The 25,430-nt window shown below is 53.7% G+C and overlaps 1 protein-coding gene across 1 annotated transcript in view; it reads left to right on the top strand.

Annotated features, from left to right (window-relative positions):
* The first annotated feature begins 1,415 nt into the window (after nucleotides 1–1,415).
* The window catches only part of PPP1R18 (protein phosphatase 1 regulatory subunit 18), a 154,284-nt gene continuing 130,269 nt past the window's right edge, over nucleotides 1,416–25,430 (top strand). The window contains exon 1 of the mRNA XM_069635322.1: nucleotides 1,416–6,889. Coding sequence (XP_069491423.1) covers nucleotides 4,574–6,889 — 2,316 coding nt within the window. The 5' untranslated portion in view covers nucleotides 1,416–4,573. The remainder of the gene's footprint in view (nucleotides 6,890–25,430) is intronic.

Consider the following 25,430-nt stretch of genomic DNA (forward strand, 5'->3'; position numbering starts at 1 on the left):
GATAAGAGAGCGAATACACGGGCATTAAATAAGAGTGCAAGTATCCTGCCATTGGATCATAACAGTGAGAGTACCAGGCATTGGATAAGAGCGCGAGTAGGCAGACATTGGATGATTAGAGCAAAGAAATGTGTTTTGTTGGCAATACTTGTCAATGTCTCTGCATTTTGATAATGCCTTGCAATGGTGCATGTCACTAGAGACATTGATGGCATTCCCTGGCATATGGTGTGGGCACCCCAGCACACCAATACATGACAAATGAGGACACTTCCTGGGTGTATGTTGGCAACAGATGGTGAACTATTGTCTTCTGCAATTCTTGTTACGTGCGTGATGCTGTTCTTGAAGGCGGAGCCAGTGATAACTTTATTGTTATGAACAAAATGCGATGCATGGAGTTCTCCAAGGGGAGCCGTGCGAGTCCCTGAGGGTCTGCGGTTTTTTCTTGCCATCCATCACCTCTTCGTGTCCCACCCGTGTCGGTCTCATCACTAGAGTTGTCTTCCTTTTTTAGTTTAGGTTGTTAGGTGAACCACTTACAAGCCGAGACTATTGCATTAGAGTACAAATAGGGAGAAATGGCACATGGCGAGGGACACACAGCTTTTAGGCGTTTGCTTATTTGTCGACCCATGGCCATGCTAATCTCAATGGTCATTTACACCCAGTTCCTGCCCCTCCCTGCCCAAAGCACCTCCCATGGGAACTCTGAGCTTCCTTTAACCAAGCCTTACCATCAAACTTTCCACTCAAGTGCCTGCCACTGTTTTTTTTTAAAGCAGTCTTCTAAGAGTTAATGACAATTGGGGTTGTAAACCTGCTACTGGCATAATAAAAATGGTTTAACCAGGTCTGCCTTCTTTGATTTGTGAGCACTATACGTGCCCGAAGTCCTGTTAAAATCAAGGCATTTGCCAGGCACTGCTAAAAGATGCCCGGGCACTCGCATGGTTTTGCTCCTGCTACCGTTAATGGCTAGTTAATACCACTAGGCCAGTGCCTGGCAAGTGCCTTTGCCAGGCCTACACAAAAGCCCAAACTGTTGGCGTTGCCAATGCGTGTTCCTATGTGTCTTTGGGTGTGCCTCTCTCCGTCTGTGACTCTCACTTAGGTGTGTCACAGTCATGTATCTGTGTCTTTCTAGTCTGTCTCTGGGTGTCTCACGGCTCGTCCCCGTCTCTGTGACACTCTGCTATCTAGGAGCCTGCGCATGTCCCACCCGTCTCTTCGAGTTTCCTCTGCGTGTCTCATCCCCAGCTCTAATCCCTGCCCTCTCCCGCTTATCGCTGAGTGTGTCTCTGTGTCTCTGTGTCTGTGTCTGTGTGTGTGTCCCATGCACGGTGCCTGCACCCTCCCATTTCGTTGCTCGCCTCTTGTCCCTCCTTTCTCTGCCTGAGGGGGGGGGCGCGGATCCTTGGCTGGCCCCTCCCCTCAGCCGTGCTTTCCCTTTTACCGCTGGAGGAAGGGGAGGGAGCAAGAGAGGGGCGAGAGCACAGCAGTCCCAGGTCAAGGACCGCGATCAGGAAGAGGCAGAGGGATTTCCCCTCCTGCCCTGTGGAGGAGGGAGGAGGAAGAGGAGGACGCCCCTACCCCAGCGGCGACAGTGCCTCCCACCCTCCGCTTCACACTCGACCTGCCGCCGCGGGTGAGGGAGGGACGGAGATCGGTCAGCTTCCGGGGGACATACCACCCAGCTGAGAGAAACATCTGCACCAGCTGTGGGTTCTCCCGCACAGCAGCCTCTGAGCTGCGGGGATCTCACCCGGGGAAGGAACATATACGCTCTGCAGAGATTTCCCACGGAAAAACCATCCGTTACACGGGGGTACTCGCCCACAGGAATTTGCCAGCTAGCGAGATCTCACGGCAACATCTGGGCCACCTGCAGATATCTCACCCTCGGCAACATCTGGCCCGATATCTCACCCGCGGCAACATCTGGGCCACCTGCAGATATCTCACCTGCGGCAACATCTAGGCCACCTGCAGATATCTCACCCTCAGCAACATCTGGCCCGATATCTCACCCGCGGCAACATCTGGGCCACCTGCAGATATCTCACCCGCGGCAACATCTGGGCCACCTGCAGATATCGCACCCACAGCAACATCTGGGCCACCTGCAGATATCTCCCCGCGGCAACATCTGGCCCGATATCTCACTCGCGGCAACATCTGGGCCACCTGCAGATATTTCACGCACTACATCTGGGCCACCTGCAGATATCTCACCCGCGGCAACATCTGGGCCACCCGCGGATCTCAGGCACGGCAACATCTGGGCCACCTGCAGATATCTCACGCACGGCAACATCTGGGCCACCTGCAGATATCTCACGCACGGCAACATCTGGACCACCTACATATCATATATCTCACCCGCGGCAACATCTGGGCCACCTGCAGATTTCTCACCCACGGCAACATCTGGCCCGATATCTCACCCGCGGCAACATCTGGAGCACCTACAGATATCTCACGCACATCTGGGCCACCTGCAGATATCTCACCCGCGGCAACATCTGGGCCACCCGCGGATCTCACCCGCGGCAACATCTGGGCCACCTGCCGAGATTCGGGTCATAAGAGGAAGACGCTTGACGGGATCTCAGGCACAGCAACATCTGGGCCACCCGCGGATCTCAGGCACGGCAACATCTGTGGCCGCCACCTAACGTGTGACCGCCGGGAGAGCATCTCTGCAGCCGCACGAACCCCGGTGAGCGCGACCCCCGTGCGCTCCTCCAGCCCCGGCAGCGTCTGCCGCCCCGGGTGCCCCCACCCCTCCCCCTCGCTGTACGTCCGGGGGAAGCGGCGGCCCATTGTCTCTGCTCCCAGCTGCGTCCTTGGACTTCTGCCCCCCCCCTCCCCTGGGCCTGCCCCCTCCTGGAGGATTATGATGCGCCGTGATTGAGGGATTAGCCACAGCTTGAGCGGCGCAGAAGGGTCCGGAGCAGCGCTCCAGCCGCCCCCCCACCCTCCCCTCCGCCAGGGACCCCCACCCCAGACGACAGGGGCCGCCCTCCGCTGACGCTCCCCCTAAGCCCCCCCTCATACATCCTGTCACTGGCAGCCCCCTCCTACTGGCTCACGGCTTTCGGTCGCGACATATCGGCCGCCTGGTCTCCCGGCGCCCCTCACTTCTCCTTTCCCCCAGTAGACCCGGGCAGGTCTTCTTGTGCCGCTCCTTATTGTTCCCGGCCGGCCACTCCTTATCCTCCACTCTCGCCTCCCATTGTCCTCCGTCCCCCACTCGCCCACGCCGTTGCCGACTAGCCCCTTTTGTCCCGCATCGACCCTTTTTCAAATTCGTTGCCCCCTTTTTGTTCCCAGACGCTCCTTTTATTCGCAAACCCTTCTCATTGTCCTGGGCCGCCCCTTATTGCGGCCACAGGATCGGTACGATTCCCACAGTGGCCCGATCCCTGGGCCCCCAAGGCGACTCCTCTCGGGGTTAAATGCTTGGCCCCTTAGAGGCGGGGGCGGAGAGACCGATCGGCGCCCCCGCAAGCCACGGAAACTCGAGTGAAGCTTCCCAGCCACAGTGGGCCAGATAGCCTCTCCCACCCTAGCCCAGCAAAGCACCCCCCCATCCCCCGCCTCTCTTTCCTGGCGGGGGTGGTGCACTTCCCTTCTTTGACACCAGAAACAACCTCACTCCACCAGCCCTATTCCCCCCCCCCCCCCGCTTGGAGAGGACCCCGCTGAGCTGTGCTGAAAATGACACTGCGGGGAGTGCTTGGAGAGGACACTGCTGATCTGGGCTAAAAAGGACACTGCTGGGAGTGCTTGGAGAGGACACTGCTGGCAGTGCTTGAAGAGCACACTTCTGAGCTGGGTTGTAAAGGACACTGTTGGGAGTGTTTGGAAAGAGCACTGTTGGGTGGCCTTGGGAAGTACAGTGCTGGCAGTGCTTAGGAAGTACACTGCTGGATTGAAACGAACACTGCTTGGAGAGGACACTGCTGGGTGTGCTTGGAGAGAGCACTGTTGGGTGTGCTTGGGAAGTACAGTGCTGGCAGTGCTAGGGAAATACACTGCTGGATTGGAACAAACACTGCTTGGAGAGGACACTGCTGGGAGTGCTTGGAGGGAAACTGCTGGGCTAGAAAGTATACTGCCAGGAGTGCTTGAAGAGGACACTGCTTAGCTGGGCTGCGAAGGACACTTCTGAGCTGCTGAGAGTGCGCCGAGAAGACACTGCTGAGCTGGGTTGGGAAGGACACTTTGAGCTGGGCTGCAAAGGACACTTCTGAGCTGCTGAGAGTGCGCCGAGAGGACACTGCTGTGCTGAGTTCAGAAGGACACGACTGCCACTGTTTGGAGAAGACACTGCTGAGCGGTCCTGGGAGTCTGCATGTTCTTTGACTTGAGGCCAATGGCTGGAGAAGACCACCAAGCGTCTGGATTTTTTTTTTGTGGAGGGCTGTTATCTGTCTGGAATATTTTCTTATGTGGGTAGGTGCCCCCGGCCAGAAGTAGCAGCAGGGAAATGGACCTAGTGTAAAGAAACCCATAGGACTGTCCCCCCCCCTCGCCCCCTCAAATATATAGTAGATCCATTTAAAAAATGGCGGCTCTGCCTGAATGGAAGCTGCAGCTCCTTGAGCGGAAGAAGCGAGAGGAGGAGGAAGGCCGGCGGCGGGAGGTGGAGCTCCAGGAGAGGTTGTCCAAGATGCCCACCTGGAAGCGTGAGATCATCGAGAGGCGAAGGGCAAAGTTGGGCTCTGGCGCTTCCTTCTCAGAAACTGGCGAGGGAGTAGGGGGTTTCCCTCAACAAGGTGGCTCTTTCCAGGGTCCATGGCCGGGGATGCTGCCCACTCAGAGCAGTCCAGAGGAGGACCACAGTGCTGTCCTGCAAGAGAAGATAGGGCCCGTCCACCAGAACCCTTTCATCAAGCTGGAAAAGCAGAGAAAAGAAAGTGCTGATGGCGACCCTGGCACCAAGGCCCGGCATATGGCAGACTTGTATAGCCAGCTGCCGGGGGTCCGCACCATACGAGCAGAGAACATTATCATCATTGAGTCGGACCCACGGTTCTTCCAGCTGGATGGCCAGCGGGAGGAGAGCAAGTCCAAGAGCGTGGAGGCCCTCAACAGCATGGTGGCCGCTGGCCACCCAAGGGAGATCCATGCCAATGAGGTTCTCATCATCAAGTCTTCTCTCAGCCGCAGCGTGGAGGACCTCAACTCCATCAACAGGAGCCAAGAGGATAGCAGCACCCCTGGGCGCCCGCGCAAAGGACAAGTTAGTCAACTCCTGAGCAAGTTTGGCCAGGAGAAGAGTGGCTGGTCCAGGACGGCCCGCTCACTGAGCACAGAGCACCTTGGAGAGAAGACGGCCCAGGAAAGCTACGAGGATGACACCTTTTCAGCAGAGCCTCCAGGTGGACATTGCTTGCCACTCACTATCTCGAGGCATGAGACAAATGGGCAGCTGAAGGCCTACTATGATGGTAGAACTCCAACATCACCATCCAGTCTGCCCTCACCCACTAACTGCAGAACCCGCTCACCTATCGACCTCAGAAGCCCTCTGTCCTCCAGTTCAGATGAGGCGAGAACCCGAGGGCACTCGCTAAGTCCAAGCCGCTCTCTACCACCCCAGCACAAGGTGGCACCTTTCCAAAGTCAGGTGAATGCCAAGTCGCTAGATGTGCACTCTCCGGATCCCCCGTGCAGGTCTCCCAGCCCCCACACACCCAGGCCCTGGCAGAAGGACTGTTTGAGGCACGTGGAGGCTGGCGAAGAGCCACCACAAAAACTGACACCAACACAAGATGACTGGGCCATGCCAGCAGAGGAGGCGACCCCACTGGGGGGTGCCCCAAACTCCATGACAGTAATACAGGGGGCACAGGACACGGGCAGCTTCCATGACGACGAGGGCGGCCTAGTGGAGCCCTCCTGGCGAAGTCATCTTGTGGCCCCTCTTACAGAACAGCAGCAAAAAGAGGGTGAGATGTCAAGCCCCCCAAGAAGTTCCCGTCAAAGTGGGGCTGAAAGGAACTGCGAGGAGGATACGGCCCCCAGCCCGGGATCAGGGCCGCCAAGCCCAGTGGCAGTGCCCAGCCTCCATCCTAGCAGCCCGAGTGACAACTTCGAGGCGCTGCCTGACCCCATCCCTGAGGGCGACCTGCCTCGGCTGCAATCCAGGAACGCCTTCGTCATCGTGCCCCGGCGGCGGCCCAGCCCTCCCCCGGAGCACAGGCCCAGCCCCAGCCCCGGCCCAGCACAGGAAGCCGGCGCGCTTCCTCTTCCGAAAGCCCCGGCCCCGGGCGAGCCAACTGCTTCCTGCCCAGCGCCAGCGCCTGGCACGGCGCCCCAGGCCAGGAATGCGCCGGGCCTGGAGCGCCCCGAGGCCCGGCTCCTGAGGAGCCCCGAGGCGCAGGAGCCCCCCGAGGACCAGCCCCCGAGCATGAGCCGCCTCTACAACCTGAAGGCCGCCCTCCCGCAGGCGGCCAAGGCGCGGCCCGACGACGGCAGGCCGGCGCCCTTCAGCCTGCGCACGCCCGGGGCCTGCTTCTACCAGCCCCCGGGGGCCCCGGGCCCCCAGGAGGCGGCGGCCAGGCGAGGAGGAGGAGGAGGAGGAGGAGGAGGAGGAGGCGGCGAGCCCCCCAGGGCCATGCCCTCGCACCCCGCCATGCAGCGCAAGAGCGGCAACACCATCACCATCCAGCCCCGGAGGCCGCCCCCCGCCGCCGGTATCCTGGAGAATGGCGCCCCGGCCGTTGCCCTGGAGACGGAGGCGCCCGCAGCCACCGAGGCGGCCCGCTCCATCCCCGGGAAGAAGCGCTACCCCACGGCCGACGAGATCCAGGTCATCGGGGGCTACCTGGCCCTGGAGAGGTCCTGCCTGTCCAGGAGCGACCCCCGGCGGAGGAAGGTAGGAGCTGCTGGAGGAGAGGGGAGGGGAGGGGGACTGGCACCCCCCCCCCCACTAGGGGGGGCCTGGGGAGGCCACAGGGGACTGGCACACCCCCGCTAGGGGGGCTGGGGACATCCCAGGGGGATGGTACCCCACCACTAGAGGGCAGGAGGGGGCCTGGGGAGACCATGATATACAGGGGACTGGTACACCCCCACTAGAGGGCAGGAGGGGGCCTGGGGAGACCATGACATACAAGGGACTGGTACACCCCCACTAAAGGGCAGGAGGGGGCCTGGGGAGACCATGACATACAGGGGACTGGTACACCCCCACTAAAGGGCAGGGGGGGCCTGGGGGGACCATGAGATACAGGGGACTGGTACACCCCCACTAGGGGGCCTGGGGAGACCATGAGATACATGGGACTGGTACACCCCCACTAGGGGGCCTGGGGAGACCATGACATACAGGGGACTGGTACACCCCCACTAAAGGGCAGGAGGGGGCCTGGGGAGACCATGCGACTGGTACACCCCCACTAGGGGGCAGGAGGGGGCCTGGGGAGACCATGAGATACAGGGGACTGGTACACCCCCACTAAAGGGCAGGGGGTGGCCTGGGGGGACCATGAGATACAGGGGACTGGTACACCCCCACTAGGGGGCCTGGGGAGACCATGACATACAGGGGACTGGTACACCCCCACTAAAGGGCAGGGGGTGGCCTGGGGGGACCATGAGATACAGGGGACTGGTACACCCCCACTAGGGGGCCTGGGGAAACCATGAGATACAGGGGACTGGTACACCCCCACTAAAGGGCAGGAGGGGGCCTGGGGAGACCATGCGACTGGTACACCCCCACTAGGGGGCCGGAGGGGGCCTGGGGAGACCATGACATACAGGGGACTGGTACACCCCCACTAGAGGGCCGGAGGGGGCCTGGGGAGACCATGAGATACAGGGGACTGGTACACCCCCACTAAAGGGCCAGAGGGGGCCTGGGGAGACCATGAGATACAGAGGACTGGTACACCCCCCACTGGAGGGCAGGACGGGGCCTGGGGAGACCATAAGATACAGAGGACTGGTACACCCCCCACTAGGGGGCAGGAGGGGGCCTGGGGAGACCATGAGATACAGGGGACTGGTACACCCCCCACTAGAGGGCAGGAGGGGGCCTGGGGAGACCATGAGATACAGGGGACTGGTACACCCCCCACTAGAGGGCAGGAGGGGGCCTGGGGAGACCATGAGATACAGGGGACTGGTACACCCCCCACTGGAGGGCAGGAGGGGGCCTGGGGAGACCATGAGATACAGGGGACTGGTACACCCCCACTAGGGGGCAGGAGGGGGCCTGGGGAGACCTTGAGATACAGGGGACTGGTACACCCCCCACTGGAGGGCAGGAGGGGGCCTGGGGAGACCATGAGATACAGGGGACTGGTACACCCCCACTAGAGGGCCGGAGGGGGCCTGGGGAGACCATGAGATACAGAGGACTGGTACACCCCCCACTGGAGGGCAGGAGGGGGCCTGGGGAGACCATGAGATACAGGGGGATGGTACCCCACCACTAGAGGGCAGGAGGGGGCCTGGGGAGACCATGACATACAGGGGACTGGTACACCCCCACTAAAGGGCAGGAGGGGGCCTGGGGAGACCATGAGATACAGGGGACTGGTACACCCCCCACTAGAGGGCAGGAGGGGGCCTGGGGAGACCATGAGATACAGGGGACTGGTACACCCCCCACTAGAGGGCAGGAGGGGGCCTGGGGAGACCATGAGATACAGGGGACTGGTACACCCCCCACTAAAGGGCAGGAGGGGGCCTGGGGAGACCATGAGATACAGGGGACTGGTACACCCCCACTAGGGGGCCTGGGGAGACCATGAGATACAGGGGACTGGTACACCCCCACTAAAGGGCAGGAGGGGGCCTGGGGAGACCATGCGACTGGTACACCCCCACTAGGGGGCAGGAGGGGGCCTGGGGAGACCATGACATACAGGGGACTGGTACACCCCCACTAGAGGACCGGAGGGGGCCTGGGGAGACCATGACATACAGGGGACTGGTACACCCCCCACTAGAGGGCAGGAGGGGGCCTGGGGAGACCATGAGATACAGGGGACTGGTACACCCCCCACTAGAGGGCCGGAGGGGGCCTGGGGAGACCATGAGATACAGGGGACTGGTACACCCCCACTAGAGGGCCGGAGGGGGCCTGGGGAGACCATGACATACAGGGGACTGGTACACCTCCACTAGAGGGCAGGAGGGGGCCTGGGGAGACCATGAGATACAGGGGACTGGTACACCCCCACTAGAGGGCCGGAGGGGGCCTGGGGAGACCATGAGATACAGAGGACTGGTACACCCCCCACTGGAGGGCAGGAGGGGGCCTGGGGAGACCATGAGATACAGGGGGATGGTACCCCACCACTAGAGGGCAGGAGGGGGCCTGGGGAGACCATGAGATACAGGGGACTGGTACACCCCCACTAGAGGGCAGGAGGGGGCCTGGGGAGACCATGAGATACAGGGGGATGGTACCCCACCACTAGAGGGCAGGAGGGGGCCTGGGGAGACCATGAGATACAGGGGACTGGTACACCCCCACTAAAGGGCAGGAGAGAGCCTGTGGAGATCACATGACACAGGAGGTTTGATACACCACCACTAGAGGGAAGGACAGAGCCTGGTGTGATGCTGTGATAAAGGGACCTGATACATCATCAGTGGGGTGGGGGTGAATGGGCAGAATAGAGTTTTCAGGGTAGCTGTGATATTGGGGTGTGCTGCACTGGCAAGTATATGTCAAAAGTTGTCTGTGGGTTTGTGGCACGAAGTGTTCTTCCTTATACAATTCCACACCGTTTCACCAATCTGCACCAAATGTTGCATACTTACCTGTTAGGACCCTCCGGACATTACTAGCTACATAACATTTGGACAACCTACCCTTTTCCCCGGATTTCAGCAAAAGTCAAAATGTGTGGGTTTGTGGCTTGGCGAGGCGTTGTTCCTTACACTGTTTCACCAATCTGCACCAAATGTTGCATACTTACCTGTTAGGACCCTCCGGACATTACTAGCTACATAACATTTGGACAACCTACCCTTTTCCCCGGATTTCAGCAAAAGTCAAAATGTGTGGGTTTGTGGCTTGGCGAGGCGTTGTTCCTTACACTGTTTCACCAATCTGCACCAAATGTTGCATACTTACCTGTTAGGACCCTCCGGACATTACTAGCTACATAACATTTGGACAACCTACCCCTTTCCCTGGATTTCAGCAAAAGTCAAAATGTGTGGGTTAGTGGCTTGGCGAGGCGTTGTTCCTTATACTGTTTCACCAATCTGCACCAAATGTTGCATACTTACCTGTTAGGACCCTCCGGACATTACTAGCTACATAACATTTGGACAACCTACCCCTTTCCCTGGATTTAAACAAAAGTCCACATTTGTTTGTGGCCTGCCGATGAATCCATAAACCATGTTCACCAGGAAGGGAAACAAAAAAAAATGTTGTTTCTCAACCAGGAAAATGCACGCCAGAGTAAGGCGGACCAGCGTCCTACAGGATCATTCTTAATGAGGGTGTTATGTCCGTCTACAGAACCCGTTCAGAGAATTGCGAGTAGAAAAATGCAGAAGCCGAGCAGAGGCGAGCTTCACTCAAAGCCCAGAGACAGTAAGCTCTATTTGCACACAGAGCAATTATACTTGGGCAGGGCAAGCTTCACGCACACATAGACTTAGCGCTTGGAAGGTCAAGATTCGCATACACTGAGCAAGTCTAGCACAGGCAGGGCAAGCATCTTTCACACAAAGAGCAAGTAAAGGGTCAACAAATACAGAGTGGGTAAACACAAGCAGGGCAAGCTTCATGCACATACAAGAGGTGAAACGCAAGCTGGGCAAGCTTCAATCCCACAAAGGAGGCAAAACACAGGCAGGGCAAGCTTCATTCACATACCAAACAAGCACAGAAAATGCAGAGCAAGCTTCACTGGCTGAGCAGGCACAGCAGCGACAGGGCAAGCACCACTCTCACACAGCAGAGTTTATGGAACAGGCAGAGCAAGATTCACTCACAGGGACTAGCTATCCTCACATAGAACAGGGCATGTGACACACATTTGGCAAGGTTCCCTCATACACGACAGGAATGATGGTAAGCATAACTCGCACACCAAGCAAGCGCAGAAAATACAGAGCTTGCTTCCCTCGCACAGGACATGGAATACAGCCCAGGCATGACAAGCTTCCCTTACACAGGACAGTCCTATGGAAAACAAGGCAACCTTCTCTCGCACAAGCCAGGGGACCACTCTGGTGGTGATGGTGCGCGGTACACATGTCCTTTAACATAACATAACAAGACAGCAGGGTGTGCACCCCAGACAGGCCAAGCTTCACTCACACAGTCAGGGCATGTGGCTCAGGCATGGTAGGCTTCACTCGCACAGGACATGCATGTGGCTCGGGTATGGTAGACTTCACTCACACAGGACAAGGCATGTGGTTCAGGCATGGTAGGCTTCACTCACACAGGACAGGGCATGTGACTCAGGCATGGTAGGCTTCACTCACACAGGACAAGGCATGTGGTTCAGGTATGGTAGGCTTCACTCACACAGGACAGGGCATATGGATTAGGAATGGTAGGCTTCACTCACACAGGGCAGGGCATGTGGCTCAGGCATGGTAGGCTTCACTGACACAGGACAGGACATATGGATTAGGCATGGTAGGCTTCACTCACACAGGACAGGGCATGTAGCTCAGGCATGGTAGGCTTCACTCACACAGGGCAGGGCATGTGGCTCAGGCATGGTAGGCTTCACTGACACAGGACAGGACATATGGATTAGGCATGGTAGGCTTCACTCACACAGGACAGGGCACCCTCTTTCTTGAGCCTGATATTCTTAAGTTCTGGAAACTCCGCAAGATCTTCCTCTTCTCCTCTTCCTTCTCTCTCACCCAACGCTGCTAACCTAGCTCTCTGCTCTTCCTTTTCTCCTTCCTTTCCACACAGCTTACTGACTGACCGCCTGGTGTACCTCAGAGTCTCACAGGTGCCAGGCACCCCTGCCAGCCCTTCTGCACTTGCCTCAGGGCCCTGCACCCTGCTCACCCCCCACTTATAAAACCTTGAGAGTTTCTCTCCACACTTCACCAGTCTCTAGCGGCTGGATGCACTTGTACCCTGCCCCTCCTTTGCCCTCCTGAACTTGCACGATCTGTATACAGCCCGGACTGAAGATCGTTCTGTCTGTTCTCCCTTGTCTTCACCCCTTAATGTGCACTTGAAAAAAACGCAGAACCGCTGTCAGGCCTGTTTGCTGTATCTCAACTGTTAAATGTAACATATTGATTTAAACTGCCTGTGCTGACTGTTATTGTCTCAGAAATTCAAGGGCTCTGAGCGACTGTTTTTTCCTGTGTTCCCTTCCTCCTTGAGCACTCTGAAACACTTGCCTGTATATAGGCGCTATATAAATAAACATTACCATACCATGTGCTTCAGGCATGGTAGGCTTCACTGACACAGGACAGGGCATATAGCTCAGGCATGGTAGGCTTCACTCGCACAGGACAGGGCATATGGCTCAGGCATGGTAGGCTTCACTGACACAGGACAGGGCAAATAGCTCAGGCATGGTAGAGGTCACTCACGCCGGACAGGGCATATAGCTCAGGCATGGTAGGCTTCACTCTCACAGGACAGGGCATATAGCTCAGGCATGGTAGGCTTCACTCTCACAGGACAGGGCATATAGCTCATGCATGGTAGGCTTCACTCACAGGACAGGGCATATAGCTCAGATACAGTAGGCTTCAGTCACACAGGGCATATAGCTCAGGCATGGTAGGCATCTCTCACGCAGGACAGGGCATGTGCTCAGGCATGGTAGGCTTTCACTGACATAGGACAGGCATGTGCTCAGGCAGGTCAAGCTTCACTCACACAGGACAGGGCATGTGCTCAGACATGGTAGGCTTCATTGACACAGGACAGGGCATGTGCTCAAGCATGGTAGGCTTTCATTCACACAACAGGGCATATATCTCGGGCAGGTCAAGCTTCACTCACACAGGACAGGGCATATAGCTCAGGCATGGTAGGCTTCACTGACACAGGGCAGGGCATATAGCTCAGGCATGGTAGGCTTCACTGACACAGGACAGGGCATATAGCTCAGGCATGGTAGGCCTCACTCATACAGGACAGGGCATGTGCTCAGGCAGGTCAAGCTTCACTCACACAGGACAGGGCATGTGGCTCAGGCACGGTAGGCTTCACTCACACAGGGCAGGGCATATGGCTCAGGCATGGTGGGCTTCACTCACACAGGACCGGGAATATGGCTCGGGCATCGTAGGCTTCACTCCCTCACACAGGACCGGGCATGTGCTAGGGCATGGTAGGCTTCACTCCTTCACACAGGACAGGGCATGTGCTAGGCTTCACTCCCTCACACAGGACAAGGCATGTGCTAGGGCATGGTAGGCTTCATTCACACAGGACAGGGCATGTGCTCGGGCATGGTAGGCTTCACTCACACAGGACAGGGCATATGGCTCAGGCATGGTAGGCTTCACTCACACAGGACAGGGCATGTGCTCAGGTATGGCAAGCTTCAAACACTGGGTATTTCTAAGTGTGCTCTAGTGTTAACCATATCACACCCAGAGGGGTCCTGGATAGTGGAAATTTATCTGAAGGTTATCTGCCCCTGTGGGTGTCATGTCTCTGTGGGTGCTGCGATTCTAAATGTGTTCTGGTACTGGGAGTGATGGACCCTGTGAGCTCTCTTTCCGAGGGTGCCCTGACTCTTAGGATGAGAATGCTTAACCTGTTTGCACTCTTTCCAATGGTGCTTCGACGGTTAGGGTGCCCAGGTCCTGAGAGTGCTTAGTCGTTGTGCTTTGTTTTCGAGGGTGATCTGACTCTTAGTGTTCTGGTCCTGCGAGTGCTTAGCCTGTGTGCTCTCTTTCTGTGTGTGCTCTGACTCTTAGGGTGCTCTGGTCCTGGGAGTGCTTAGCCAGTGTGCTATCCTTCCGAGGGTGCTCTGACACATAGGGTGCTCTGGTCCTGGCAGTGCTTATCCTGTGTGCTCTCTTTCCGAGGGTGCTCTGACACTTAGGGTGCTCTGGTCCTGGCAGTGCTTATCCTGTGTGCTCTCTTTCCGAGGGTGCTCTGACACTTAGGGTGCTCTGGTCCTGGCAGTGCTTATCCTGTGTGCTCTCTTTCCGAGGGTGCTCTGGTCCTGGCATGCTCTCTTTCCGAGTGTGCTCGGAGTCTTAGGGCGCTCTGGTCCTCGCAGTGCTTATCCTCTGTGCTCAATTTTCCGAGGGTGCTCTGGTCCTGGCATGCTCTCTTTCCGAGTGTGCTCGGAGTCTTAGGGTGCTCTGGTCCTGGCAGTGCTTATCCGGTGTGCTCTCTTTCCGAGGGTGCTCTGGTCCTGGCAGTGCTTATCCTGTGTGCTCTCTGTCTGAGGGTGCTCGGAGTCTTAGGGTACTCTGGTCCTGGCAGTGCTTATCCTGTGTGCTCTCTTTCCGATGGTGCTCTGACACTTAGGGTGCTCTGGTCCTGGCAGTGCTTATCCTGTGTACTCTGTCCGAGGGTGCTCTGACACTTAGGGTGCTCTGGTCCTGGCAGTGATTATCCTGTGTACTCTGTCCGAGAGTGCTCTGACACTTCGGGTTCTCTGGTCCTGGCAGTGCTTATCCTGTATACTCTGTCCGAGGGTGCTCGAAGTCTTAGGGTGCTCTGGTCCTGGCAGTGCTCATCCTGTGTGCTCTCTGTCTGTGGGTGCTCAGCGTCTTAGGGTGCTCTGGTCCTGGCAGTGCTTATCCTGTGTGCTCTCTGTCTGAGGGTGCTCGAAATCTTTGGGTGCTCTGGTCCTGGCAGTGCTTATCCTGTGTACTCTGTCCGAGGGTGCTCGATGTCTTAGGGTGCTCTGGTCCTGGCAGTGCTTATCCTGTGTACTCTTTTTCCGAGGGTGCTCTCGTCCTGGCAGTGCTTATCCTGTGTACTTTTTTTCCGAGGGTGCTCTGACACTTGGGGTGCTCTCGTCCTGGCAGTGCTTATCCTGTGTACTCTTTCTGAGGGTGCTCTGACACTTAGGGTGCCCTGGTCCTGGCAGTTCTTATCCTGTGTGCTCTCTTTCCGAGGGTGCTCTGGTCCTGGCAGTGCTTATCCTGTGTGCTCTCTTTCCGAGGGTGCTCTGACACTTAGGGTGCTCTGGTCCTGGCAGTGCTTATCCTGTGTGCTCTCTTTCCGAGGGTGCTCTGGTCCTGGCAGTGCTTATCCTGTGTACTCTCTTTCCGAGGGTGCTCGGAGCCTTAGGGTGCTCTGGTCCTGGCAGTGCTTATCCTGTGTACTCTCTTTCCGAGGGTGCTCTGACACTTAAGGTGCTCTGGTCCTGGCAGTGCTTATCCTGTGTACTCTTTTTCCGAGGGTGCTCTGACACTTAGGGTGCTCTCGTCCTGGCAGTGCTTATCCTGTGTACTCTTTTTCCGAGGGTGCTCTGACACTTAGGGTGCTCTCGTCCTGGCAGTGCTTATCCTGTGTACTCTTTTTCCGAGGGTGCTCTGACACTTAGGGTGCTCTCGTCCTGGCAGTGCTTATCCTGTGTACTCTCTTTCCGATGGTGCTCTGGACCTGGCAGTGCTTATCCTGTGTGCTCTCTGTCCGAGGGTGCTCTGACACTTAGGGTGCTCTGGTCCTGGCAGTGCTTATCCTGTGTACTCTCTTTCCGATGGTGCTCGGAGCCTTAGGGTGCTCTGGTCCTGGCAGTGTTTATCCTGTGTACTCTCTGTCCGAGGGTGCTCTGACACTTAGGGTGCACTGGTCCTGGCAGTGCTTATCCTGTGTGCTCTCTTTCCGAGGGTGCTCTGACACCTAGGGTGCTCTGGTCCTGGCAGTGCTTATCCTGTGTGCTCTCTGTCCGAGGGTGCTCTGACACTTAGGGTGCTCTGGTCCTGGCAGTGCTTATCCTGTGTACTCTGTCCGAGGGTGCTTAAGAGGAGGTTTTCTTCCTCTACTGCCTGGCTGCTTTCTTTGCTGGAATGTGAACTATGCCGCTGCCCCCAGGCTTTGGGGCCGTGAACAGCTGCTCCTCCAGTGGGGGGGTGTGAGGTTGCAGAGGACCCTCCCCCTCGCCCATACTGTACTCTCCTGTCGCTTTTGCCCCTCCCCAGAATCTGTCTGGGGCCTCTGACAGCAGAGCCATGTAGTATGTTTTTAAGATCTATACGGCGGACCTATTGCCATGGACTCCAGGCGCTCTAGCAAATGTGAAGGGAAGGGGTGGGGGGCGGCGGGGCGAGGGGGGCTGGGTTTGCTGGTATGTTGATGCATGTTAATGTTAAAGGATATTTGTACCGTGCACTATTACCACCGGAGTGGTCCCCTGGCGCTGTGGCGGCTCTGAAAAAAGAAGGGAAGGGGGTGGGTTAGTGGGAATAAGCTGCAACAGTGCAAGAGAGCAGTGATGTGCTGTTGGCAGCAGCCTCAACCCGGTGGGTCCGTTGGTTGGGCTTGGGGTGTTTTCGGGTCTGTAGGTGTCGTGTACTGTTGTGCAAGTCTGTGTGGTTTGTTTTGTTGTTGCATTGTAGTGAAGTTTGTGCGGATTGTTGTGTTGTAGGATTGTGGTTGTATTTGGTTAGAGTTTGAGAGGTGTATGCAGAGGGGGTGAAATTGTTAGTGGACTGGTTAATTGGCGTTGCTGTCCGGAAGTGAGGCGCTGAATTTCCTATTCTCTCTAGGTGGGGTGTGGGAGTATCTCTGCATCTCTGTCCTGATCTGGGCTGTCCGATACTCACAGTCCCTTCACATATGGCATTCACTCACATTCATAGCCTGCATGCATGTAGACCAGAAGTACCCGGGTGCTGTGCACGGGCCTTTTTTTATGCGTTTGAGGTACCTGTGTCCAGAGGAGAGGGAACCTCATGTGCCTGTAGGCCAGGAGGCGTTAGTCGGAACTGTGCTCTACGAGTTTGTTGTGGTGGTTTGGATTTCCGATGTTTTATGTCTTTTAGGAGGGGTGTTAAATTGCCCTTGTGTGTGGCTTCCTTTGGGTTACTGTGGGGAGCAGTCACAGGAGACTCTGAAGGGCCCCTTGGAAAAAGGTCCTCAGTCCTGGGATCAAGCCGGAACTCAAAGAAGTGCCGGGTATCTGGGCTCACCCAGTAAACGGGAGTTCCACTGGGGAACGAGGAGCTAAAGAAGCTCCTGGGTATCTGGGCTCACCCAGTAAACGGGAGCTTCTGCTGGGGAACGAGGAGCTAAAGAAGCTCCTGGGTATCTGGGCTCACCCAGTAAACGAGAGCTTCCACTGGGGAACGAGGAGCTAAAAGAAGCTCCTGGGTATCTGGGCTCACCCAGTAAACGGGAGCTTCCACTGGGGAACGAGGAGCTAAAGAAGCTCCTGGGTATCTGGGCTCACCCAGTAAACGGGAGCTTCCGCTGGGAACGAGGAGCTAAAGAAGCTCCTGGGTATCTGGGCTCACCCAGTAAACGGGAGCTTCCGCTGGGAACGAGGAGCTAAAAGAAGCTGCTGGGTATCTGGGCTCACCCAGTAAACAGGAGCTTCAACTGAACGAGGAGCTAAAGAAGCTCCTGGGTATCTGGGCTCACCCAGTAAACAGGAGCTTCCACTGTTGAACGAGGAGCTAAAGAAGCTCCTGGGTATCTGGGCTCACCCAGTAAACAGGAGCTTCAACTGAACGAGGAGCTAAAGAAGCTCCCGGGTATCTGGGCTCACCCAGTAAACAAGAGCTTCCGCTGGGGAACAAGGAGCTAAAGAAGCTCCTGGGTATCTGGGCTCACCCAGTAAACGGGAGCTTCCGCTGGGGAACGAGGAGCTAAAGAAGCTCCTGGGTATCTGGGCTCACCCAGTAAACGGGAGCTTCCGCTGGGCAACGAGGAGCAAAAAGCAGCTCCAGGGTATCTTTACCCCTGAAGAAAGGGGGTTTCCCCCGAAATGCGTTGGGCCCTGGTCAACATAATTAAAAAGAAACTTGTTTAGACATCAGCAATTCCCCCGCAAGCCATCTCACGGAAACCTGGGGTTTGAAGCAAGTCCATAACAGAATTCGATATTTAGGAATAACCATTACAAATCAGCTAGAAGATTTATATCAGGCAAACTATTTCCCGCTTTGGTCAGCGATAAAAAGAGATATCCAAAAATGGTGGAGATTGAATCTATCATGGGCATGAAGGTTCACGACAATCCAAATAAATGTGCTGCCACGGCACCTCTGCCTGTCTCAATCTCTCCCGGTGGTTCTCCCAGACACTTTCCATGCAGAGGTCAAACACGCTTTGCTGGCCTTCTTATGGGAGGGGAAAAGGCCTTGTATTGGCTACACAACCATGATTCTCCCAAAAAGCAAGGGGGGCATGTTGTGCCCAGAATTTTACGAGTATTAGAGAGCAGTGCTATTACATCATCTGAAGGAATCTGAACATAAGCAATGGGTCCATTTAGAAAACGGTTACTTTGCCCCAGTCACGTTGGGAGAATGGCTTTGGGTCCCCCAGTAATCACTGCCACGCAGAGTGCGTGAACATCCGGTCCTGGCAGCGTTGTGGGCCCTTTGGAAAAGGGAAGCCAACATGGGGGGACGTCACCACATGGCCCTCCCCTTTAAGATGTATCTGGGCGCCCCCAATCGGAGATCTCATTTCGGATCCTATTTGCTTCCAACCTCAGTATGAACAGGGCCTGATTAGAGTGGGACAAATGTGGAGGGATGGGGTCTTCCTGACGAAGGATGAGTTAGAGAACGCCCAGCAAGGCTTACAGATCCAACCGTTACTATACCTATAATTAAAGGGAGCTCTCGCAGACCCAGGGTGGAAAGCCCAACTGCAGCGGCAACTCACCCCATTTGAAAGCGCACTCAACACACCTGTGGGCTCCAAAGGGACAATAGCAAAACTCTACGGTGCCCTGGTGGGAAGAGGGCACCTTCCAATTAGGGATGTAACGGTATAACGGTATACCGTTAAAGATACCGTGAACCACTCAATTAAACAATAATAACCGTCACATTGTTTATACCGGTATACCATTTATACCGTTAAGTGTGCTTCTCAATCTGATTTGGAAAGTCTGCAGTAAGCAAGTGCTGCACAGTCTTGGTCTTGCACTGTTGGATGTGCCATCTGCCAAGTAGTTTCAGTTGGAGCAATTTTTAAAGCCATTCCATAAACCACAAGTGTCTGACACAAAATCAATATGTTAGCAAAAGGAAGAATAAATACAGTTCCAAGAAGGAAAAAGGCTTTACTTTTGGTTGGCGGCTTTGGGGTCTATATATTTATAATGGATAATGTTTCCTAAACATATGACAATGGGGGATTTCCCTGGTTCTATCATTGAATTTACATATAATAAGTCACACTACGAAATTCACTCATCTCTGTGGGTATTCCCTGCTGCCATACCAAAGGGTAACATGTCCGTGATTACTGAACACCTTTTGGCCCGCAAGTAAACTAAAGGCTGTAACGTAAAGAGAACGTGCGTGTGCGTGTGTGTATGCGCACAAGCGTATACTAGCATCAGCCTCCATTGATCTGTGACATGCAGGTTATAAAGATGGCAACATGTTCATCTTCACCAGTAGCCAGTGCGGGAGCTAAAAGCCTAAATGACCACTTAAGAAAAGCTATTCAGTTTGCTTTGACAGTCGTAGCAGGGATCCCCCCCCTCCTCCTCTCCACACGTGTGTTTGTTGGAAGCAAGGGGTGACATTTCAGTGGAAAGTATGTTGAAAAGCCCAATTCTGGCCCTGGGTGTCTGGTTTTGTTTGTGATGATAAATCTGACAATTTATGACCTTTTAGAAAATATTTGTGAACTCCACCTGCTATACTGCGATAACCATGATATACCGTCATTTGGCAAGAAGGTTATCGTACCGTCATAAAACTAAAACTGTGACACCCCTACTTCCAATACAGTCTACACTGTCATTCAAGCCTGGATGGCTCATCATGGGCTTTGCCTTAATGATGGAAAGACAGAATTAATCATTCTTGGATCTCAATACAAACTCATTAAACTTGACCCCAAGTTCAATTCCTTCATTATTGACGGGAACGATATTAAAGTCTCCAACGTCACTAAAACACTTGCAATATATCTTGACTCGACTCTATCCCTCAATCGACAAACCAACACAGTTGTCTCAGCATCATCCTATACTTGCAAATTGATTCTTGCCAGAGCCCTCATCATGTCCAAAATTGATTACTGCAACGCCCTCTACTTGGGGACTAGTCAGAGAAACATTGATAAACTCCAGGTCACGCAGAACAACGCCATAAGGGCAGCTCTCAACGTTCCTAGGCGTTCCCACATATCTAACACGAGACGCAACTTGCACTGGCTACCCATCACTCACCGCATATCCCTCAAAGCACTTGTTCTAACACACAAGGCCCAGAACAGCGCAGCCCGGCTTACCTTTCCACGTGCTTCATACAACACACAGAAACTAGACCACTAAGATCATCTCAGGCTCATACGCTGACTATTCCCAGCTTCAAGCTACAGACAGCCGGAGGCTCGAGCTTCCCTGTCCTCGCGGCTAAGCTCTGGAACGCTCTTCCCAATGCTCTCAGAAACGTTCCTCACATCTATGCCTTCAAAGCGAAAACTAAACAGTGGTTACATGAACGGGATGCCCTAGCCTCCTCTTTATAAGCCTTACATCTGTCAATCTCATTACCGACTGCTCATTGTACACAGACTGTTTATACTGTATTCTTAGATCGTCTCCTCTCTTTTGATGCTCTGAACTTTATGTAAATATGTGTACAAATGTATAGTGTATCTATGTCTGTAACTTGTAACCGCCTCTTTAAACAGGCGCCCAGATGCCCCGGGGCAAGGTGCGCACTATAAATAAACGAATATAAACTCCACACACTCAAGCTAGATGGGAAAAAGAAATGGGATGGGAGGGGAGCCTAGAGGGATGGACCGCAATATTCAGAGCGGTGTGGCACAACTGCAGGCTGCCCATGCAATGGCACCTCAGCCCTCAGAGTTTGGCAAAGATGTACCCCGGGAATTAGCCCCTACTGTTGGTGGCATCAATGGTGGGACTGCCCTAGAGTCCAAACGTATTGGAAGGAAGTCCTGGGATGGGTTCACGACAGAGGGGATTGGGAGGGTAATGACCCCTCTGCTAGTAGTGTTTGCTGGGGGAGCTTATTGAAGAAGACTACCTGGTCCTTCCCCATCTGCCCAGGAACTTATTCCTGGCTGCTCGAGTGTGTTTGACCATTAGATGGAAGGGTAGAGTGCTGCCGACCCATAAAGGGTGGTTGCGCAAGGCCAAAGAGCTATTGGCCATGGAACGCCTCACAGCCAATGGAATCACACATTCTGTGGCCCCCCTTCCTGGAGTACTGGGAACGCCCTAATGCCTGACACCAATGTCGCTCCTTGCCCCGATGGAGCGAGGCAGGCTACGTACAAGAGAGGTGTGCCCCATGGCGCATGGATTCGGAACACTGCCCGATGCCAATCGTGAAGCAGAGCTTCTCATATGCCAAATGCCTCATTGGATTCCGATCTTTGCCTTCCTTTTCCTTGCCCCCTATGGGTTAGTTAGTAGGGGGGAGGGGAGGGGAAACGGGGGAGCCTGGGGGGGCACAGGGAGAAAATGTAAAAATTCGATCATTCACCTGCATTGTTTAAAAGTTGTAACGTAATGTAACCTCTTCTCGTGTGTTGGTCTTTAATAAACCTCAATGTTCAACAACAAAAAAAGAAACTTGTAACCACCTTTGGAGATTCCAGGCTGACCTATATGCATGTTGATTGATACCTACTTGCTGAATTAACAAAGAATTGGGACTTAATTTGTGACTGTTTACACAGGTGCGCAGGGGACAGGGGGGTCCTAATTTTAGGACGCCCTTTCTTTCTGTTTCTAGTTGTGCAACCTTGTGTCAGGCTTGTGTTGCGTCCCCTGCACCCACGTTGGCATTGCTTACGTTTAGTAATACGTGTTCTAGTGTTATATACAAGGGGGGGTGTCGTTTGACCCCACCCCAAAGTGACAGGCCGGGAAGCGATGAAACACGACCTTTCACCCCTTGACAAAACAGGAGGTGGCATCAAATAACATTGTTCCTAAGTACACTGCGAAAAATATGGTTATGATTTCAATAATGTGATATACATTTCATACAAGAATACCATACTTATCATTAATATCAGTGCGCATAGGCCCATATTTCCAAATCACTGTGAATCCAAGCAGACGTCCAAGGCCAAATGATATGTTATTGTATAGCACTTACGCTTGAGCTCTTTTTTATAGAACAAATATGCATCCAATATCACCCAACCTGTGTTGGTACTCATTTATCGACCTCAGAAGGGTGATAAGCTGAGATGGCCTTGCTGGGATTTCGAACCTGCAGATCACACACGCATCGCAGCAGCGAGCGCTCAACCCACTGAGCTATCATATCGGCTATAGTAAAATGAGCAATTATTCTGTAGTGGATACCATTAAAGAGGTAACTGAGATTTAACAGCAGACCAGTTAAGTTCATCTGCAGGTCTGGGGCAAAGTTGGCTGCATGTCAAGCCTGCATGCATCTACTTTCAGGCTTCAGAAGTTGGCAAAATAGGGAAAGCAGTGCACTCGCAGAACATCCCATACTCTGAGCAATCGTTAACTCATACATGCAAACAAACATCCTGAACAGCATGCTAGTGAGATGGGAAAGATAGACACATTACAACAAAGCATTCATTGTGGCACAATGAAGTCAATGGCCACTTGATGTGCTATGGCCAAACGTTTCTACACTGTACAGAAGCTTTTAGGCACAAGGATTTTGTCAAGTGACCGAGGACACCGAGATGGAATGTCTTGTGATGATCATAACGGAGACAACCGTAGAAAAAAACATGCTATTACTGCAATTTGTGAAAGGCAAAATATCCAAAATGGATGCTTATTCTACTCTAAAATTGGTTGTTTATCACTAATATCACAAATACATATTTATCACTAATACAACAGCAGAGCAACACCAGGGGGCACTGTGGCGGCACAGTGACAGCCGCCAGCCCGGCGACAGCCATGGCCCCTCACCTTTGCATGCTGCAGCAGCATGTGAATGATGCATGCATCATGCATGCAAATCAATCATCAAAGCTAGTTAACATGTGTTACCTTGCTTGGATGAATTATGCCGTTGCAGGTATTTTATTGTTCAAAAATATATATTTGTTTAAACTTTTTTTTTTTGTTGTTTTGCACACAAAAAAATGTGGTGTCCAAACCGGCCCAGGCATGACCAGAAACCGGCCCCCACTCCCCAGGGGCGATTTGGCCCGGCCACGGGACGACAGGCCGAGGGGCCAAACCAACCCTGCTTAGAGACCCTCCTCATCAGATTGTAACAGACAGAAGTGAGGGGAGAGACACGTTCTGGGAATGTTCCCAAAGCTGGCATGCAGGGCACCAGTGCTGTGTTATTCCATTACATTTTTATTTTTGTTTTATTTTTTTTTAAACTAGTTTATTCAATTTACCATCTCACAGACATATAAAATACATTCCAGTGAAAACATCCTTAAATAGTATCATAAACCTAGAATTTAAATGAAGGAAAGAGAAAAGTATGCTTTTAGAGTTGGAAAACCCGACCGCACTAAACCAAGGTAAATATGAATGGTTTTCACAAAAATAAATGCAAAGGAAAGAGTGTTGAGAGCTGCCTGGGGAAAATAGGCAGTTTTTTTTACAATAATGCACAAATTGCAATATTCCCAGATTTCCCAAAGGAGCTAGTGGAAAAAAGGAAGTTTTTCGCAGAGGCGAAGAAACTAGTGGGTTTAAATACGAGTAGAGCGCTCGCTTTGACATCCGTGCAAAGCCTGTTAACGCAGGTTCGAATCCCGGCAGGGCCAAACTCAGCCTTTCATCCTTCCGAGGTCGATAAATGAGCACCACACATTGTGGGTAATAAGCAGCGATCAGATGCCTGATGGTTAGTAGTGCTATATAAAAAAAAATGCAAATTAGTTAGTGAAGGAAAAAGACTTAAAAGTCCTCACTAGTTAAACCGGCAATGTTAAAACTTTATTTTCCAAATGGAGTTAAGACCAGAGAGGAAGGATCCAGAGGAGGCAAAAAGATGGATTCACAGTTATGGACCTCAAGCAGCAGAGCAGCGCTTTGCAGCACGCAGACACCAGCATAGTCCTGCAAAATCTATCAATACTTGAAATGGGACTGGCATTTGCACACTCGGGGAACAGTCAACCCTCAAGTAGCCGAGTGCAGTCAATAAAAGCAGGACTGGATTGGCTACTTGTGCCTGGCCTGGGACAACTTGAGGTCTTGGGATATGTCAACCACGTGTCTCTCGAAGACCTAATAACTTTAGGAGGTTGCTACGGTTCGCCATTAGCGAGGACTACCAGCCAAATAGCGGCCAGAGCCCACTCTACATATCATCTGCACCGAAGGGATCACTATTCACATTTCTGCAATTCTAGGCACTGATGGGACAAGTATGTTACACACACAATATTAAGAATACTGCAGTAGGGGGAGGCAGCTCGCGATGTCGCTGAATAGCTACTTGGTAGCGATATATTTGGGAAACCGGATTCAACAATCAACATTCGCGAATAAAGAGGAGCTGAGTTAGGGCACCTCTCTAATACTTAGGGTATTTCAATGAGTTTCTAATCCCTGAGGAAGCGCGCGTTCCTTGTTGTGGGTAGAGGGAAACGCTTGTCGGCCTCTTTAGAATGTTCTCAGTCTTGCACGTTTTTTGTTACTGTTACTGCTATATAATGAATACTAATATTCACCTGTGGTTTTTCATGATTTATTTGCATTGTTTCTTTAGGGAACCTACTATCGTTCGCAGGGCGCGCATCAGAGTCCTGTTTTATATGCAATAGTTTGAGAGTAAAATTGTATCCGATTGTGACGTGTATGCAGTATTGCAGCCGCCGCCTCTGTGTGGCTGCGCCTGCCTCTACGTGGCTGCGCCTGCCTTAAGGCCTAATTTATAAATCCCAGATTTCTTCTCCATTTGCGGGTCGAATGAGGGAGACTTTTACATTCTCCATCGGGCTGTACCTGGGTAACTTCTTAAGAGATGGAGGCAGGAGTCAAGGAAAGACGGCTACTCGTTCCGGTGTAGGTTTCTAGTCTGTATTACTGCAACTGTCCAGGTACATGCTGGCACTCCAGAGAAACCGGTGCCCACCACCCAGGCTCTGGAAGCCTCGTCTTAGAAGATGCTGCCCAAAGTGCCATGCATGGCATCAGCCATGACCTTGCAGCCGCCCACTCACCACTACAGAGACCTTGAAGGACGAGGCATGCTGAAGGTGTTTGGCCATTGGAGAGAGGCCCTTGCCACCTAGGCAGGCGCACACTCTTAGTGACGCTGGAAGTAAATATGTTACAAAAAAATAGGCTGCACTCCATCTTAGACGCTCAGCCGCAGGGAGTGCCTCG

The sequence above is a fragment of the Ambystoma mexicanum genome, chromosome 13 (assembly GCF_040938575.1).
Source record: "Ambystoma mexicanum isolate Mex_15411 chromosome 13, UKY_AmexF1_1, whole genome shotgun sequence".
Taxonomy (NCBI): domain Eukaryota; kingdom Metazoa; phylum Chordata; class Amphibia; order Caudata; family Ambystomatidae; genus Ambystoma; species Ambystoma mexicanum.